Source organism: Protopterus annectens, chromosome 1.part1, assembly GCF_019279795.1.
Source record: "Protopterus annectens isolate FY-2018-M chromosome 1.part1, PAN1.0, whole genome shotgun sequence".
NCBI lineage: Eukaryota > Metazoa > Chordata > Ceratodontiformes > Protopteridae > Protopterus > Protopterus annectens.
In genome coordinates, this window is record NC_056726.1 from 1,679,258,797 (window position 1) to 1,679,276,922 (window position 18,126).

The window sequence follows — 18,126 nt, forward strand, 5'->3', positions numbered from 1 at the left end:
TGGACAAGGGCATTGGGGGATGACTTGTCTAAACATGGGCTAAACTCTTGGCTAGGCTTAAGGGCCTCAGGGCCAATAGCCTATTAACTTCCTATGATCCTATGATTCTCTATCCCATGTATACCAGTCTCTGTAAAGATGTTTTGACGTGTTTCTCAAATATTTCAAGTAAAATGTATAATCTTTGTTTTCTGAATTATGTATGATCTTAAATTTCAATTTTGTTTTCTAAAAACATATCTGTGAAATATATAGAGCTTCCCCCAGGCCTCCGCTGAAAAAGGCTTTTTATTCAAGTCAGGCTTTTCTGATAAATAAATAATAATAATGAATATATAGACATTGAGTTTTGGCTTAGGGTGCATTTTGATGACTTAATTTCAGCCATTTGTACTTTAATGAAAATGTTGTTGGCGATGTATAGCAGATGGTATAGCCCTCACCCTTTCTCATACAGAGCCCCTGACACCAAAAGAAAGAAAGTGGTGATGGGAACATAATAGAAGGAATCTTTAAAATGGCACAGTAGAAGGGTATACTGTTGGTAGAACACCTGAATATTCCACATGCTTAACAGAATACTTTTATTTCACCAGTTTTCAACAGCAGCATGTTGTTTTTTTCTCTAATCCTTACATAAGACATACCAGAAACCCTACTTCTCACTAAAGACTGAATTTTAAAGTTAAGAGTCGGGGACTTTCTGAGTCAAGTGGTAACCAAAACATAAACATCATAACAAGCACTACCTCTGATTAAGGCATGCAACAGCTGAGTACAGAACCTGTTATGCTTTATAAAAATACGAGTGTGTTAATAAAGCGCTAATGAGCATACTGACACTTGTTTCAGTCAGATGTGTTCAGACTGCAAACAAACAGGTTTGAAATATTTAGCTTTTCCAGTTCAATGAATTATGCAACGAAAGGGGTGCCAACATCCCATGAACAAAAGAAAAAGGGACATTTTGCCTGTACAAAGTATGACAGATTTGATGATGAGAACATTTATTAATGTGAGGATGTTGTTCCCCACATTGAAGGCTAACGGTTTTTGCTCCCTGCACTAGAAAGTCTGTAGTTGTGTGTTAAACTAACATGCTTTCAGTGTGCAGCTCTGGTAGCACAATGTGGTTATGTATCTTTGTATTCACTTTGATAAAATGGAAAGTAGTATGGATGAGTAAGCCGAAAAAAGTAAACTGTCATCCTACAGGAAATAAACCTTTCCAAAGAGGAAATGAAAAGGTGAAATTGAATTGATGAAGTATTCAAAATGAATTGCAAGAGACTGTTAGGAAGAAAGGGTGATACAGTGTCAATATAAGGGCATGCAAAATTAGCATAAAAGAGAACTGAAGAACTTAAAACAGAAAACTGTAGGAAAAGCAGTTTTGAGGGGAGCCCTCCCATAATTAGGAATGAATTGTACTTTCTCTGTAGAAAGATTTTTTTCAGACATATGGCAGGGAAAATATAAAAACAAAATCATAATCATTTGAAAATATGATATAAGCATATTCACAAAATAAATTGCATGAAAGAATATTTAAAATTGGAATGAAGTAAGACAAGGGGACAATACAGGACTCACTAAAGCATACTGCCAGGCAAATGAGTAGAATAAAGGAAAACAGAATACTTCAATGATGCCAGAGGTAGAAGGAGGTGAGTCACCTGGGGAGGAGGGTGAGCTTTGCAGCAGCTTTGTAAAAAGGTAACTGGTTGAGTCGGGCAGATTCAATGTATTATTATCCTTCTGTTTGCAAATGTATGTTTTGCATGCACTGTAAAAAGATGAGGTAATACCCACAGAATGGAGAAAAGCATATGTATGACTCCACAGAGAAGAACAGAAGTATGATCAGGATATTAACTGCAGATATATTAATTTGACTTCTATAATAGGAAAAATTATTGAAACGTTTCTTACAAAAAAAGGCTCATTGAATACTTAGGCTGCAGAGCACCACATTCAGGTAACTTCAGTTTACAATACGATGCTTTTATCAGCCTAATAATGGGCATTTTTTAGTGGGTGAGCACACTATGCTTCAAATACAGATTGGGAAGTCTGCACATAATCCTGTTTATTATTGGCTCAGCAGCTTGGAACCTAGACAGATGGAAGGGAGAATTTTCTGATGCATGACAGAGGGGTCAATGATGCCCTCATCTTTGAATCCTTTACTGTTTGATTTCAAAAGGAGCTAATGGGAAAGTTAAAAGAGCTGCCATGCATTGTTGCTCATTTCCATGAGTGGCATCCAGGAGAAGGATTGATTCCCTCCAGATTTTACAGCCTGCCCATTGCTAGAGTCTTCACAACTCATGCAACCCTACTTGGACAGTGTATTTGTGCTGCCATCATAGATTCTACAACAACTTTGGAAAGTTAAGCCTTGACAAGGAGTCTGGAGACAGGCAGATTTACCACTGATAGTGTTCGTAAATAGCCACAGTTTACTGCTCACGTCTTTACTACACTGCCTCACATTATAGCTATAGAAGGGGAAAATATGCTTGCAAGGCAAGCTGATGTAATTACTCCAAATGGCTTAAACATAAGTAAATTCTTTGCAACACAAGTTTCAAAAATCTATATGTAGTTTGCAAGGCTAAGATCCAGGAGTTTGTATGAGGACACTTTTACAGGCACCTTCATTTTGATTTGGACAAGATTTTTTTCTTCACTGCTGGGGATTATGAGTTCTCAGATATGAAACAGACATGTTTTTAGAGGCTTTATCAAAATTAAACTTGTGTCCCCTGGTCCAAAAAAGTAATTAACAGTTACAGTTTTCTTCATCATGCCTGCAAAAACAAATAACTTCACTGCTGAGACACTAAAAGGGCAAGCTGCACGGAAGCATCTGTGGGATACCATCAATGCTATAAAAGAGTTGTTTGGAAAGAAATTGTATGAAGCCTTGTTAAAGGGTGAAATACCAGATACAAATTCAATTTTGAACCATGATCTTTAATAAAGAGAGCATTTTATACAACAGAGTGGCTGACCTTGCCTCCTGTGATAACCCACAACATGACTGCAGATCACACTGATCCTATGCTCAACACCATTACAAGGTTCAGGCTTTCCAACAGTCATGCAGGCAAAGTAAAGGTTGTGTTTTATCCTGAGCTCTTGTCTTTGAGAAGTCCCCTTCTACCAATGGATTCTGTTGAGTTTGTTAGAGGATGTCATCTTAGGGTCTTTCCATCATATTATGAACCTTGGGGGCTACACACCTACTGAATGTACAATGATGGGAATTCCAAGTGTGATGACAAGCCTTCCTGGCTTTGACTGTTTCATGCAAGAGCACATTTCAGTCCCACTGCATTTAGTGTTTACATCACAGGCCGAAGATTCCGTTCTCCAGAAGAGTCCTGCAGCCAGCTTACTGAGATCTTGTTTGGATTCTACCAGCAAACAAGTCACCAAAGAATTATTTATTTACTAATTTGTTTACCGGGAAAATACGACTGAGCAGTACCCACATTCAGCAGAGGCCCAGGGAGAAAAGCTCCATTATACAGACATCATGGTCATCATTTGTATTGTTTCATCATTTATACTCAGTTTCCTTCATGAGCAACAGTTCCGCCGTTCAGACTTCATTGACATCAGTTACATCATTTACAAATAGTTTCAATTAAAACTTACAGTTACATGGGTTGTACATGAATACATTTTTAAGATAAGGAGTTAGAGCAGCCAAGTGAAAGGAAGGAGGGGAGGAGGTACAAGGAAGACAAAAGAGATTAGATGATATTGGAGAGTACAGTTGTGATAACAGTACATTCATTTTTGTGCAGCAGAGAGTTATGGTACAAATTCATGTAGCTATATTAGTGCTAGTTTAACCAGGTGTGGTGCAGGTGCACATACATTAATCTAAAAGGTGTTGCTTCCTGTGGCATTTAAAGTATTTCAGGTTGCAGAGTGTTCTTAAATGGAGTGGGGTGGTATTCCAGCTATTAGCAATGCAGTGTGAATACAGGGAGTATACTGCATTGGTGCTAGGTTTAGTTGTAGTGAGAAATGATTTGTCAGTGGAGCACAGAGGTCACTTATTAGTGTAAGGATAAACGATGGAGTGAAGATATGGGAATTACTCAGGGTTGTCAGTAGTCTGAAGGTTGCAATTAATTGTGAGTACAATACAGAATTGTTTAGTTTGAGACAGTTTCGTTGCTTAAGATAGAGGCAGTGATGTGATCTATATAGTTGGTTGTGAATTTGGCTACTTTATTGTGGCATTGTTCTAGTTTGGCTGATAGAGTAGTTCATATTGGTTAAGATAGGCGAGGCATATAATAAGGGTGAGGGGTAGAAAAGAAGTGGCTATTTTTTGTCTAGCAGAGCCAGTAAGGTAATGTTTTACTCTGTAGTGGCAACCCAGCCTTTGGTGTGTCATCTTTATAGTTAGCTGAAAATGGAGATCAAATTTCAGGTGATTGTCTGTAATCACACCTAGTACTTTGGTGTGGGATACCAGTTCTATATTGGTCTTGTTGATTGATAGTATATTAAAGGTAGTATTTTGGGTGAAGAGAGAGCTGAGGGTGAAGAGCATTAGTAGTTTAGTTTTTTGGGGAGGATTCAGGAGTTGTGAGTTGTCAAATCAAGTTTCTACAGAGGAGAAGAATTTATGCTTGAGTGTTTGAAGCATGAGTAGTGTCCTAGCAGCACATACTAGAGTCAAAGGCATACTGTACTATGGTGGCCTTTATAGCTGCTGTGTTTAGGTCATTATTTATTTTTTTTATTTGCAGTTGGTTTACCAGGATAGTCCATTGGGCCTAGAAGAACCCATTTTCAATGGGGTCCTGGGGAGAAAAGCTCCAAAAACAAAACAATAATTACAAACAAAACAATAATTACAAACAAAATTACAATCAAAGCTCTTGTTACAGTATGTACAAAAGTACTAGTAGAAACATTGCATTTAAACATACAGTTTCTAAAGCAAAAATGACAATGAAAGTTTTGGTTATACTAATTATAGACAAAATATTTCATTTAACAGAGACAATTTCTGTGATAAACAGTGTCATCATTGTGAATCTAGAGTAGTTGTTTATGCATGGATTGATTCCTGCCAAAACCATGTATGGTTAGTATGTTGATGTTCATGGACGCACTGCAACAACTTTCATATGTCTGATAAATGAGTACGCAGAGTAGGTAGAAGTAGGATGGGAGATGAACAGTTGGGATTCAGATCAGGATGTATCACAACTTACCCAGTGTTTGCAGTTAGACAGATAGTTAAGAGGAATCTAGAGATGAGAAGAGTCCAAGTGACTGTTCTTATATTTGAAGAAATCTTATGACAAGGTTCCAAGGACATGTTTTGGGCAGTCCTGTGGTGGTTTGAAGTCCAAAAAACAGAAGATAAGATTAGTGCAAACTATGTACAGGGGACCCAAATACTGAAGTATGAACAGTGTTCAGTCTAACTAAGGGGTTCCCTGTGGGATTGGGTGTGCTTCGTACTAGTGATGGGCTACATTAGCAAACAGGTTGATGGGGATAGATCAACAAAGTTGTTGTATTTATTTATTGACAAAAAGGGAGAGAATGGAAGTTTAAAGTGTAAACTATATAGTTAACAAATACATTAAACAAAAGTGATCCTAGGATGAAGCCCTGTGGGACTCTGACAGATATAGGAAGGAAAGAAGAGAAATCAGCTTCCCATTTCACTGCTTGGAACCAATTAGTGAGGTAACTAAGAAACTAGTTATGAGGAAGGCAATTGCCCATAGGAAGAGAGCTTACTTAAGATAATTTGATGATTGACTGTGTCAGATGTCTTGGATAGATCCAGAATTAGGGCTGACGTTAGGAGACTTGAAATTCTATGTGTGAACTTTGGAAGGGAAGTGGTTGTACTGTGATATCAGTCTGAAACCATGCCGTGTGGAAGAAAGGAGGTTATGAGAAATAATATATGTAGTAAGTCGAGAGTGGATACATCTTCCCAATATTTTGGATAAGTGTGAGAAAGTGACGATAGGTCTATAGTTCATGAGCTCAGTTGATAAGCCGCCTTTATGAAGGGTTATTATTTAGGATTTTTTCCATAAGGTGAAGATGTATTTTTCTTGGCTAGAGAAGTTTCTTAGAATCAAGATAGGATATGCAAGGCTATCTGCAGCAACTTTGAGGTATTCTGATGGATGTTAGTCAGGTGCAGTGGTTGTTGTATTAAGACTATGTAGGTATCTCTTAATGTTTGATGTTGGCACTGGAGTGAGTGTGAAGGTGTGTTGTGGCTTGTGATTGGAGTGGGATGGCTAGGTTTTCAGTAGTTTTGCTTTGTAAGAGGACGGTTACTGTATTTATAAAATGTGAGTTAAACTGTGAAGCAGTGCTTTGGAAGTTATTAGTTGTGCATGAGCTGAGATGAATTGATTTTCCAGGACTGAAAAATATATTTATTGATTTCCAGAAGTTTATGGATTGTTTGATGATGAATACCAGGTGATGCTTTAATACGTTTTTTGTCCTGTTTTATGCATTGTTTACCTATATCCAAAGAAATTGAAAGAAGAAAAGTTATTATCTCCTGGACTGGAGATATCTATCTAGATAGTACACACACATGCCGTGCACTTGACCATCAGCAGAACTCTTCAAGATATATATGAGATGCCTTTTACTACTTAATCCAAAACTGAAGGTTTCAGATACCTCAACCCATCTTCTGTGCCTCCATCTCCTTCTGCATCTCTGCACTTGACACCTCGCTACAGTGATGAAGGGGAAGGAGATAAAGAAAAAAAGATATGATAAAGATGAGGAGGCTGAAATGGACAAAGTAAACATTAACGCATCCATAATGCTTGGTTTCCAGTCCAGAGGAGAAGAAGAATAAACACAGGCAAAGTCAGAGAAACGGATACCTGACGCCATTTGTTTCAATGACTGCTTATATCTGCCCTTTAGGTTTCCTTGTCAGTCTCTGACAAGGTCTGTTTTGGAGGATGCAGCTGACTTATTAGTGAAAACATTTGATACTTTTCAAGGATGTGCATACCAAACTCTGGTTCGTTGAACTGGTATACCAGTTGTATAGTAAATAATAGCAAACCGTATGATGAAAATAAAATGTGAGCTATCAGGATATTTAGATTTTATCTTTTGTGTACATATTCATATAGCATTCATTTTATTTTCATCATACTGTTTGCTATTATCTGTTGCTAATACATTACTCCAATGTGCCACAGTCTCACTGTAATTCACAGACACATTTAAATGAAATGGAAATTGACTAAACAAGATTGGTTAATCCCATGTTGATTAAACACGTATTTTACCAACTATAGGTCTTCTAGGCACATAAACACCCATTTTCAGGTCACTGGCTGTGTGATCCTTTATATCTGCAATAAATCAATCAAGTTTGAGACCTTTTTGTCAAATTAATGACTCCAACTTCTGTTTGAATTATTCCAATGTTTTATCAATTTTATATCTTATGCCAAATGGTTACACCTATGTTGAGCAATTTTGCCATTAAAAAATATTTTCCATGGTTTTAAATATCAGTCTTAAATTAATTCTGATGTTGTTCTCTCAGAGTAATTCTGGGGTTTGACTGTTTGATGCGTAGCCTCAGCATAAAATGGTCATCTCTGAATGCCTTCCACGCTACTATAAGGTCCCCATGTTATCTTCTGTACAGTATGGAATAGCTATCAGTATGAATGAGCCTCTCAGTGTATGATCCTTGTATTTTTTAACTATTCTGAATTTGTTCTAAATGTTTTCTAAGGGTGGCTTTATACCAAACACAGATGGAAATGTCATATTAGAATTTTGGACTATGTCATCAAATACTGGTATTAATGCCTCTACATCTGTAGATGCAAAATGCAGCAGTTATTGCAAAGTGTCTGCTTTCCAAAGGATATTTGTCCATCCCCCTCCTTGATAATGGACAGATCATTTTCCTATTACCATCCGTTATAGTTATCTAAGAACTTTACCAATTTTAAACTGCTATTTTTGGATTAAATATGGAGAGTTACTTTAATATGTCACAGTACATTTTGCTATCGTAAATTATTGACCATCATTAACTGTGAAGTGTAAAAAAAAAAAAAGTATTCTGGAATTTCCTCTTTCATGTACTGTGTGGAACTATGACCATATTCTCAATTCATAGGATCACAGGAGGTTACTAGGCTAACAGTCCTAGAGCCTTTTTCAACCTAGCCATTCATGCCCCAATTTTCCCAATTATCAGTTCCCATGGGCTAGAATGGCTTTGCTATATGCCTGTCGACTAGGGTATCTACAAACTGCCCCTGTCCATAAGAGCCACAGGCGACAAGCCAGGGGTGAATTTGTGATTTCCTAGACATTGGTTCAAACTGCATTTGAATAAGCTTATGAAGAGCTGTTTCACATGAATGGAGAGTCTGTTCCAGAGAAGGGGTATTCTCTGAGAAAACATACCTATAACTCCAACATGTTTTGTTTATGTCACAGATGAGGTTTAGATCCTTAGATCAGATATTTCTAGTGCTGCTTATTTGCGAATGTGTTGCAGATCCATCAGAGCCAGATTGGAGAATGCCTTGTAGGTTAAGCGTAGATCACCCCTCAGCAGTCTGTAGGAAAGTGAGTACTGGAACAGAGCTTTGAGGCAGTCTGCATAGGACATATTATTTACACACTGTATTCTTTTAGTGAGGACCCTTTGTGGCCACTCCATTTGTTGCAAATGCCTGCTCAAGTACATGCCGAAAGGTGCACTGTACTCAATTATTGGTCTAATGAGGGCTGAGTATGGTGGGACTATGAGCTTCTTAGATCTGGATGCTATGCCCTTACTTATAAGTTGTGCCACATAGACAGGTTTTCTCACTACCATGGACACATGGTGATCATATTTCAGGATACGGTCAACCTGAGTTTCCAAGTCCCTTACCACTGGGTCTCCTCTTAGGGGTGTGTTATCAGCATTGTAATTTGCAGGGGTAGTCAGTTTCCCAAAGGGTATAATTATGCATTTTTTTACACTGAGTTTTAGGCCATGGTTCTGGCATCAGTTATTTGTCTGTGTTAGGCATTCCTGAGAGGATGTCTACATCTTTGGGTGGTTCAGTGATTGCACCCACCTTGCAGTTGTCTGCAAATTTGGTCAGCCAAAAGCCCTCTACATTTGATTTGACTTCAGAGAAGCATATTCCAAAAAGGAGAGGTCCCAGTGCTAAGCCCTGTGGGACACCACTAGTAGCAGGCCTCCTAGTGGAGGTGGATTCCCCACTCTAAACTCATGTATACTATCTGTAAGCTGTTTGGCTAGCCATCGGGTGACACAGGGATTTATGCCTAGATTTATGAGATTGTCTATAATACCTGAGTGCTGTATTTTGTTAAATGCCTTTACCAGGTCAAGGTAGGCAGTATATACCATTTTGCCCTCATCTGTGGTTCTAGTGACCTTCTCAAAGAAGTCTGCCTACTTTAGTAGCCATGACCTGCCACTAATGAAACTAAACTGACATGTGTCCATTGTTTGAAGATTTCCTGTGTTTTTATCAGCTCCATAATAATTATTTCCATGTAAGACTCGTCAAACCTATGGGTCTGTAGTTCCCTGGGTCTGTTGATGGTCCACCTGTTTGTAGAGGGATGACAGTTGCATTCCTCCATTCCCTAGGAAACTGTAGTTGAATAGAGATTCTAGAGGGCCTGACAGATCATGTTTCAAGATATTTAACAGACATTATGGAATATTATCAGGACTCACTGATGCAGTGTTTTTAGCTCTGGAGAGTACAGTGAGGACCTGTTCTTTAGTGATAGCTGGAGGAGAAATGGTAAAGGATATTTCCTGGGGGAACTGGAGTGATGGGGTGGTGAAATTGCAGCTAAATTTAATCAGTAAGCAAATTTGCTATATCCCCCAGTTTTTGTTGGAAGTTCCATTTACTATTAGCTCAGCACACTGTTGGGTGTTCCCTTTAAGGTTGTGTACATAACTGAAAAAATGTTTTATGATTATATTTAGCCTGGGTGGCTATTTTTACCTTGAAGTTGGTTTTGGTGGACTTTATTAGTCTCCTGAGTTGCTTGTTGAGACTGGTGAGGCTTTTTTTTTTTTTTTTTTGTCTTTTGGGCATAACCCTTCCTATTTTTTGGGCAGGATTTTATTTCTTTTGTTGTGCAACCTATTTATACTAGAGATCTATCAAGGGACCTTGTGTCTGGAGTTTGTCCAATATTTATTTTGGTTTGGAACTGCTGTTTCTATGCAGTTATGTACATGCTTGTACAGGGTTTCCATAAACACTTACGCATACTCTACTATGTTCTCGGAATTTAGGGGGACTTGAAAGTTAGTTATGCCTTCACTTAGTAGGAGGCAGTTAGCCTTGGAAAAGTTCAAAAAGGTTCTGGGGTTTGCTGGGAGTTCATCCTTTATATTTATTTCAAGGGTGACCTGACTAGCGAGGACATTACACAAGATAGGGTGCAACATTCCCTCATAGTTGTGAGTACCAGAGCCAGGATATTTGCACATGTTGTAAGTATGCACATTAGCTGTTCTAGGGTATTTGCATTGACAAAAGTCCATGAATCTTTGATACTGCATGTTAGTGTTTGTGTATGTATCCCAGTTTATGATGGGATATTTGAAATCACCAATGAATACGGTGTTGGGCTGAATTATGAGTAACTCCATTACATTCAAGCATGTGGTATCGTTATCCTGGGTCATAGATGGGGGCCCATAGCTAGCAAAGACATAGTATTGGACTTTACCTAAGGTTAGTTGGACATGGAGTAACTCAAGCATGTCATATCATTTGATCAGTTTTCAGGTGTGCTTACTTTTTATGACGATTGATACACCTCCACCTCTTGTTCTTTCTTGTACAGTAGCTGGTCTAAATGTGCAGAAGGCATTATAGCCGTGTACTATTGGGATACCTTCCACAGCTTTAAACCATGTCTCAGTAACTGCACAGATGTCAGCATGCTTCAGAGTGAGCAGTGCTTCCAGGGAGTGTGGCTTCTTGTCAAGACTTCTAGCATTGAGCAGTAACACTTTTAGTTTATCTTGCATAGAGACTTTACTATGTTCAAAGATTTATTAGATGGGCATTGCTAAAGAAGGCACTATAGGAACTGATAATGTTTTAGCCAATATCCAAAAGCCTAGTGTGGACAGGAGAAAACCATCCCTGGCAAAGCAGTATGGTCTGCCGATCAAGTCCTCCCAATCTGACAAATATTGGACCCCCTAAGAATGATACCAGTAATGAAGTTAATTGTTAAAGTCAATCATCTTCTGTTTATATTGTAGTATCATCCTTGGAGAAGGTAGAATGCTGTTCAGTGCTATACTCATACCTGCAGGGAGCCATAATCTGAAAGCTCTGTCATATTTCACTTCATATAGTCCAGAGAGATACATCTCAGGTCATTAACTCCCAAATGGGCTATAACAGAGTCATATTGGTTCTTGTGGTTCAGTGTCCTGAGCATATGTGTGATCTGGCAGATCCTTGCCCCTGATGGGCAACTGATCATGACTGTCTCCTTGCTCAGCTTGGTGACTGAGGCATCAGTATGCCTCACAATAGTCTCCAATGGCTAATATTTTGGGTTGTGTGTCATTTTGCCTTAAGGGCTTAGAAGCTGAGATATTGTGAAATGTGCCTTGTGTGTCCTAGGGATTGTTCTCTTTGTAGAGTGTTTGTGAGGTTGCTGAGGGCAGCATATGAGAGGCCTTTGCGGTTTTGGTAGATTACATGTAAGAGCCTCAGCATATGTGATTTATGTGTCTAATTCATAGTAGGTGTAGAGTGTGTGACACTAGCAACCTGTTTGATGATATCAGTGTCTGTATGTGAAAGCTTTGCCTCCAAAGATGTAGTGTAATTACATCTGTCACATACTGTGTCAATCTGCTTAAGCATAAAGTGGTTGTCAGTAATCATGAAACAATTGCTACATTGTGTCAAGATGCCCATTTCTAATAGGCTGGCTACAGAGACAGTACGAAAGTGCACATGAAGTACACATCCATGGCTGTGGATCCTCTTTTTTTGTGATCTACGAGAGATGGTACAATTGGGATTTAGAGTTTTTGAGCTGGGAAAGGAGGTCTAGGATTAATCTAAAGCAACACAGCAGGGGTAATGCTTCTCAGCAGGCAAACTAGATACTCTACACTCAGCTAGGTAATGGAGAAAATATCTGAGGAAGTTTTATATGGAAAATTACAACTCTAGGTACCTGCTTTTATACAGGGCACTGCAAACCACTGCTGCACAGCTCAGCAGAGGTTGTGGGAGATGAGTTAGAGAGGAATCCAATCAGTAAACAATAAAAATGCAGTATAAGTGTAGTCATAAGTTTCAGACCTTGCAGCGATTCACATTTCTGTCACTATTGTGAGTGATACTGCAAGACTAAGGTTCCCTGACTAAGTAAAATGCAAACAGGAAAATGCAGTAGAAATGCAATAAAATGAGATTTAGATCCTGCACCAATGTGCAGTGCTCTCACCATTGTGAGTGATGCTACAAGACTAGACTAAAGAACCAAAACTAAGTAAAATATAAGCAGAAAAAATGTAGTAGAAATGTAGTAAATGGGGCTCAGATCCTACAGCAATTCACAGCTCTCTCACTATTTTGAGTGATACTACAAGACTAAGGTTCCCAGACTGAGGAAAATGCAAACAGAAAAAAATGCAGTAGAAATGCAATAAATTAGGCTCAGATCCTGTAGAAATTCACAATTCTCTCACTATTGTGAGTTATACTACATGACTAAGGCCCCAGACCAAGTAAAATACAAACAATAAAAAGCAGTAGAAATTAAATAAATGAGGTTCATATCCTGCAGCAGCTAATAATTCTCCCACTGCTGTGACAGTATCACAAAACTAAGGTTCCAGACCAAGTTAAAAATGCAAACAGTTGACCTTTGGTTAAAACACAGAAAATGCAGAAAAGAACACACAATTCAGATTAACACTGAATATTTCAGTGTGCACTAGATGAAGTGGGATTATATGAAACAGGTTAACGTGAGCTTTAAGAGTTTAATGGGAATGCCTTTACCCACCATTTCTATTAGTAAGCACTCCTCACTCTATGCAAAAAGGAACCTCTTTCAGCTGAAATATCTTAATTTCTAAAGTGTGTTATGATTTATTGTTTCAGATGCCTTGTTGATATCGTGTGTAAATTTCATTTGTTTGCCATTCAGTATGTTCTACAAATGCTTGCACTAAAGTTATTGAAGACTGACTTTCTCTGTAAACATGTTAGTGTCTTTATATATTTTTCAGCAAGGCTGTATTATAGTATGTCGGTGAAACACTTTTAAACAGCTTACCTGAAGGGGACATCAGGCTTATAGGTCTATAGTCTTTTTAAGTCATTCACGTCACCCCTTAACCTTAAAACTGAAGCTCACTATTTATTGCCAGTTTCTAGTCAAGAAAGACTAGAGTGCATTTTATTAAGCCATTACAGAAAATCATCAAATAGCTAAAAGAATATAATTTTATTTTGTTCTTTGAACATCCAACCTCTCCAGGAATAATTCATAATTTTAACCTAATAATTTGTTTTTGTAGTATTTCTGCTGGTACTTCTAATGGCCTTTTTAATGAAGTAAAATTGTTAAAGTAATTAAATAAATGTCAGTTTGCTCTAAAACGTACTAAAATAAACATAATATCAAGTAAACATACATATTCTCAACTTTCCACAATAAGTTAAAAATTAGAATAGATTTTCTTTAAAAAAGGCCTCATGAAAAATATACTGAAGGGATGTAATAGAGCACTCCAGAGCTGATATGGAAACACCAGCTCCTTACATTTAAACTGTAACCTACTGGCTGCAAATGCAGATTGAACAGCAGAGGACTGATATGGTCATAATGAATAAAACCAGCCAAAAGTTGTGCTGCAGCATTCTGCATAACCTGAAAATGGCTGAGGTCACTAGTGTCAGGTCCAAAGTAAATGACAGTTTAGTAGGTGAAATGTGAGGACAGCAAACCTTGCACAACTTTTGAAAGATCTTCTGATGAAATCAAGGGTTTTACTTGGTCCATATCCATCCAATAAAAGATTATAACTTATTTACGATTATCACCCAGTTCTAAAAATAACAATCGGTCATTGAGCTTTGTTCCCGGACTACATGTATGCTGCACAAACATCAAGTCATTTCCCCTTTAAATATTAACAGGGAAAAGACTTAAGAACTGCAGAGTTTCATAAACTGATATGAAGATTATAGCCTCTTTTTTGCATGAACTAATTATCAGCCATCTACACCTCTTCTAGTTAGTGATAGTTGTCAGACTGTTTTCTAATATTTCCAAGATCGTCACTCATTTCTGGCAGAAGAAGAAGCATAACTGAGTATCACCTGCACAATGATAAGTCAAAACCCTACCTTTGAATGCCTTCTCTCAGGCTAAGTATACTATTATGAATAAGACCAAAGATATAGAGTAGCTGAAGGAGGAATTCATTCTCAAACATATTATGACTTTATGTGTCCGACAGGGAAAAGTCTGTCATTTAGTATGGAGGATTAAAACTCTACGCTGTTAATGAGCAGCCAAGGGTACACGGTTTGATTCCTTCCACCTCTGTTTGCCTAATGTGTGACTCTGAGCAGATCACTTGACCAAACAGTGCTCCCATGTCACCCACGAAAATGAACACTTGATTCCAGTGGGTTAAAAAATAAATAGAATAAATAAAAAAACAAATAGTCAAGGACTGTGGTAAATAATCCCAGTATTTATGCAGCTGATCCAGTGAGTTTCCATGGTCCATTGTTTCAAAAGATGTTGAAAGATGATGGCACATCAAAACTGTTGAGAAATGATGGTGCTTCAAAACTAAATAATTTTGATGTCTTACCACAAAGAAGTCATTAACAACTGTTACTGGAGGAGCCTCATTACCAAATCTAGAATGAATAGAGTCAAGGATGTGAGAAGTCAAGTAGGACTAAGTTGAAACATGCCCGCTATCTCAATAGTCTTGTCTTTAGAAAGGCAGGTTAAATGTAGCTCAGTAATTCTCAAGTTGAGATACATTTCAAGAATATCTTCTTAAGAACCAGACAACCTAAAGCCTTTTTATAATTAGATGCAAGTTATCTATTGAGAACCTGTTGGCCATGAGAATAAGTAGTCCTAGGACAACCAAGTAGGGCTTAATCAACCTGGTGGACTGTGGTTATGTCTGTAGGATGACACACACATGCTCAAAATTAATCTTGTATAACTTTAGCACAATCTATATAGCAAACTCACACTATGCAGAATCAAAATGATGCTGCAGAGAATCACTGCCATGTCAATAAAAGTATTATGAAGACTTCCTCATATTATGTGCTCAGCCTTGCCCACAAAAAAATGATCAACTATCTTACCTTCAGAGATGGAAAATGCTTTGAGTTTATTTGGACTATGGCTTTATTTTACTAAAATGCATATTAGTTAAGCCCTGAAAATAGACTGAACAAATAATAAACTAAAATGGCAAACCCAGGTCATCTGGTTTATAGTCAGAGCTTTATCTCCAAAAGCCACCAGAGTGGCCAAACAGAAATGACTTTTCATTAATTCTGAATCAACAGTATCATGATATTTGTATTGTAGTATGTTGGGTCTTTTTTGGAAAACCTCTAAAAATATAGTGAGTAAAGGATGCAATAAATATCAGTCATCATCTGCAAGCAGAGTGAAAGGGGATATTATTATTATTATTATTATTATTATTATTATTATTATTATTATTATTTAGCTGCTAAACTGGAAAACAAGTAGTATGTCAGTAAATTATATGGGGAGTGATATATCTGTTTTCTGTCTTCCAGATCCTGCTGCCTCTGGCTCCAGCTTCTCCCCAGGTAATGTATACCTAATTACACATGTTAATAAACAGGTATTGAACTTGGGCAGCTATAAGCCAGGAGACATCAAATTAAGCTGAAACAGTTTGCCTTTCATAGCTTCCCCAGAAGTAAGAAATGTAAATTGAGCAACTTGTGCAAAACTGTACAAAAAGGCTGCTCACTTGCCCCAAGTCTCCATGACTCCAGGTTTATGATTTCACTTGGACTGTCTTCTTCATTAGCATTGTTATGCTAACCTGCCCATCTCTATTTTTTAAGGAAATGTTGGTCAAGGTTGTGCAAATGAACCCTGGGAATCTACAGTAAAAGAACTGAGACAGCTGTGGTATTACTATTACATCAGCTGAGGCTATGGCAAATCACTGGCACTCTTGGTCAAGCACCAGGATAGTTATTAGCTAGGCAATGCTAATGGCTGGACTTGAGCAAGGCCACCAGTAAAGAGATTAAAAATGCAACAAATGCAACTTAGGCTTCTTGCTCCTTTTATCAGCTATAGTGGCAGATAGGATTTTCTATGACATTTTATTGAAATGATACTTTCCGATAATGCCCACAGAATGGATGACAGTATTTACCCTTCTGTTCTTTCATTCACACCCAAGAGTTTTACAGTTTCCAGTGGTAATTCTAATTGGCTGCCACATAATGATTATGATACTGCTTGCCATGTTAAACAACAGCAATCATGGAGTTTATGGTGAATTAATTTACAGGGAGTAAAAGCAATGTCCTATGCTGATCACCTCAGAGCTCTGTCTCTTTACTCAGTATCATACAGACTTCTGAAAAGTGATCTTTGCCTGGCACACAAGGCATTCCTGGATCCTGTTTTGATGACTCTTTTGTACATCTGCAAAACAAACAGCATCAGAACTACTACATTCAAAGGAAATATAACATGTTGAGGAGACTGATATGTTTCTCAGAGAATTCTCATTCTCTGGAACAGGCTCCCCATCCATGTGAAGAAGAGTTCCTCTCTATCCCTATTTAAGTGCAACTTGGAGTTATGGATTGGTAATCAGAAATTCACCCCAGTTTGGCTTCTAAGTCAGAGAGATGGGCACAGGCAGTCAGTAAATCACCCCCTATAAATTATATATAATGCATGGCTAGGCTTTTAAGGGCCCTAGTGGTCATTAGACTAGTATACGTGTATGAACATATGAAGTAAAAATTGATTATTTGATAGCATGTTCATTTTTTCTATTCTCCATAAAAGGTTCATTGGAGGAATAATTTTGGAAAAGCAGGAAAGAGAAATACTTATTAGATACAAAAAAGGGGTGAGTGACAAAAGTGACATGCATTCCTTTCAGTCAACTGCATTTAATTTAATTTTCTTCTTTTGTTTTCTTTAGGGCTTCCATGGATATCACAGCTTTGTTTCCTGATAATATTTTTTATACTATGTGGCATATAAATTCGTATTTCACCTGGACATTTTCTATAACACCAACATAAAACATGGGTTATCATAACAGAGTCTTAGAGTATAATGTTTGTCCTGTACAAAAATGAATAGTAATGCATTAATTATCATTTATGGCTTACTCTGGCATCTTCCATTAAGAGCATTGATATTATATTATCCAGACTTTGTTAAACAGAACAGCGCTTTGTGTTATCTTGCTGCAGTGGTGATATGCTCCTATGTTTTTGCCGATCTCCTACTATGTATTTTTTGTTATTTATTATTATAAAGGACAACAACCTGAGTTTCATTAACTGTGTTATAAAACATATGTATACCTTTAAGATGATTAAGCTAAACTATCTTCTGTTCATTGAATTAAGATAGCCTCACCAATGCATCTTTATAAAATTCTTATGGTATGCCCCATAATGTTTGTTTTCTGACATGAAGCACAGAGCTATATGTTGTCAGGTTGACTTACAAAGAAACTCAGCATATCTTCCAAATAGTCAGCTGTAAATAGTGTTTACTGACACACCATCCCTTACAATGGACTCAAAGTGTGCACAATACACACTATTATACTTTAAGTAAACATATATTTAAGAATTACAACTTGGTTTAAAAGGTACAACTAATAAATGGTTGCACACATAAATGCAGGAGTTCTATCACTGAGGTAGTCATGCTGCACTAATTATTGTAATTACTGTAATACAATAACACAGACTATGGTAAACAAACATGAAGTTTTAAAGTGGAAATAGCCAA

The 18,126-nt window shown here is 37.6% G+C and overlaps 1 protein-coding gene and 1 pseudogene across 1 annotated transcript in view; both read left to right on the forward strand.

The window, feature by feature from the left end:
• LOC122811783 (uromodulin-like) overlaps window positions 1–17,781 on the forward strand; it is a 449,243-nt gene extending 431,462 nt beyond the window's left edge. The window contains exons 12-13 of the mRNA XM_044083847.1: window positions 15,897–15,929; window positions 17,300–17,781. Of these exons, the coding sequence (XP_043939782.1) occupies window positions 15,897–15,929; window positions 17,300–17,361 (95 nt within the window). The 3' untranslated portion in view covers window positions 17,362–17,781. The remainder of the gene's footprint in view (window positions 1–15,896; window positions 15,930–17,299) is intronic.
• Window positions 1,649–6,886, forward strand: LOC122813162 (annotated as a pseudogene).
• Window positions 17,782–18,126: the final 345 nt, after the last annotated feature.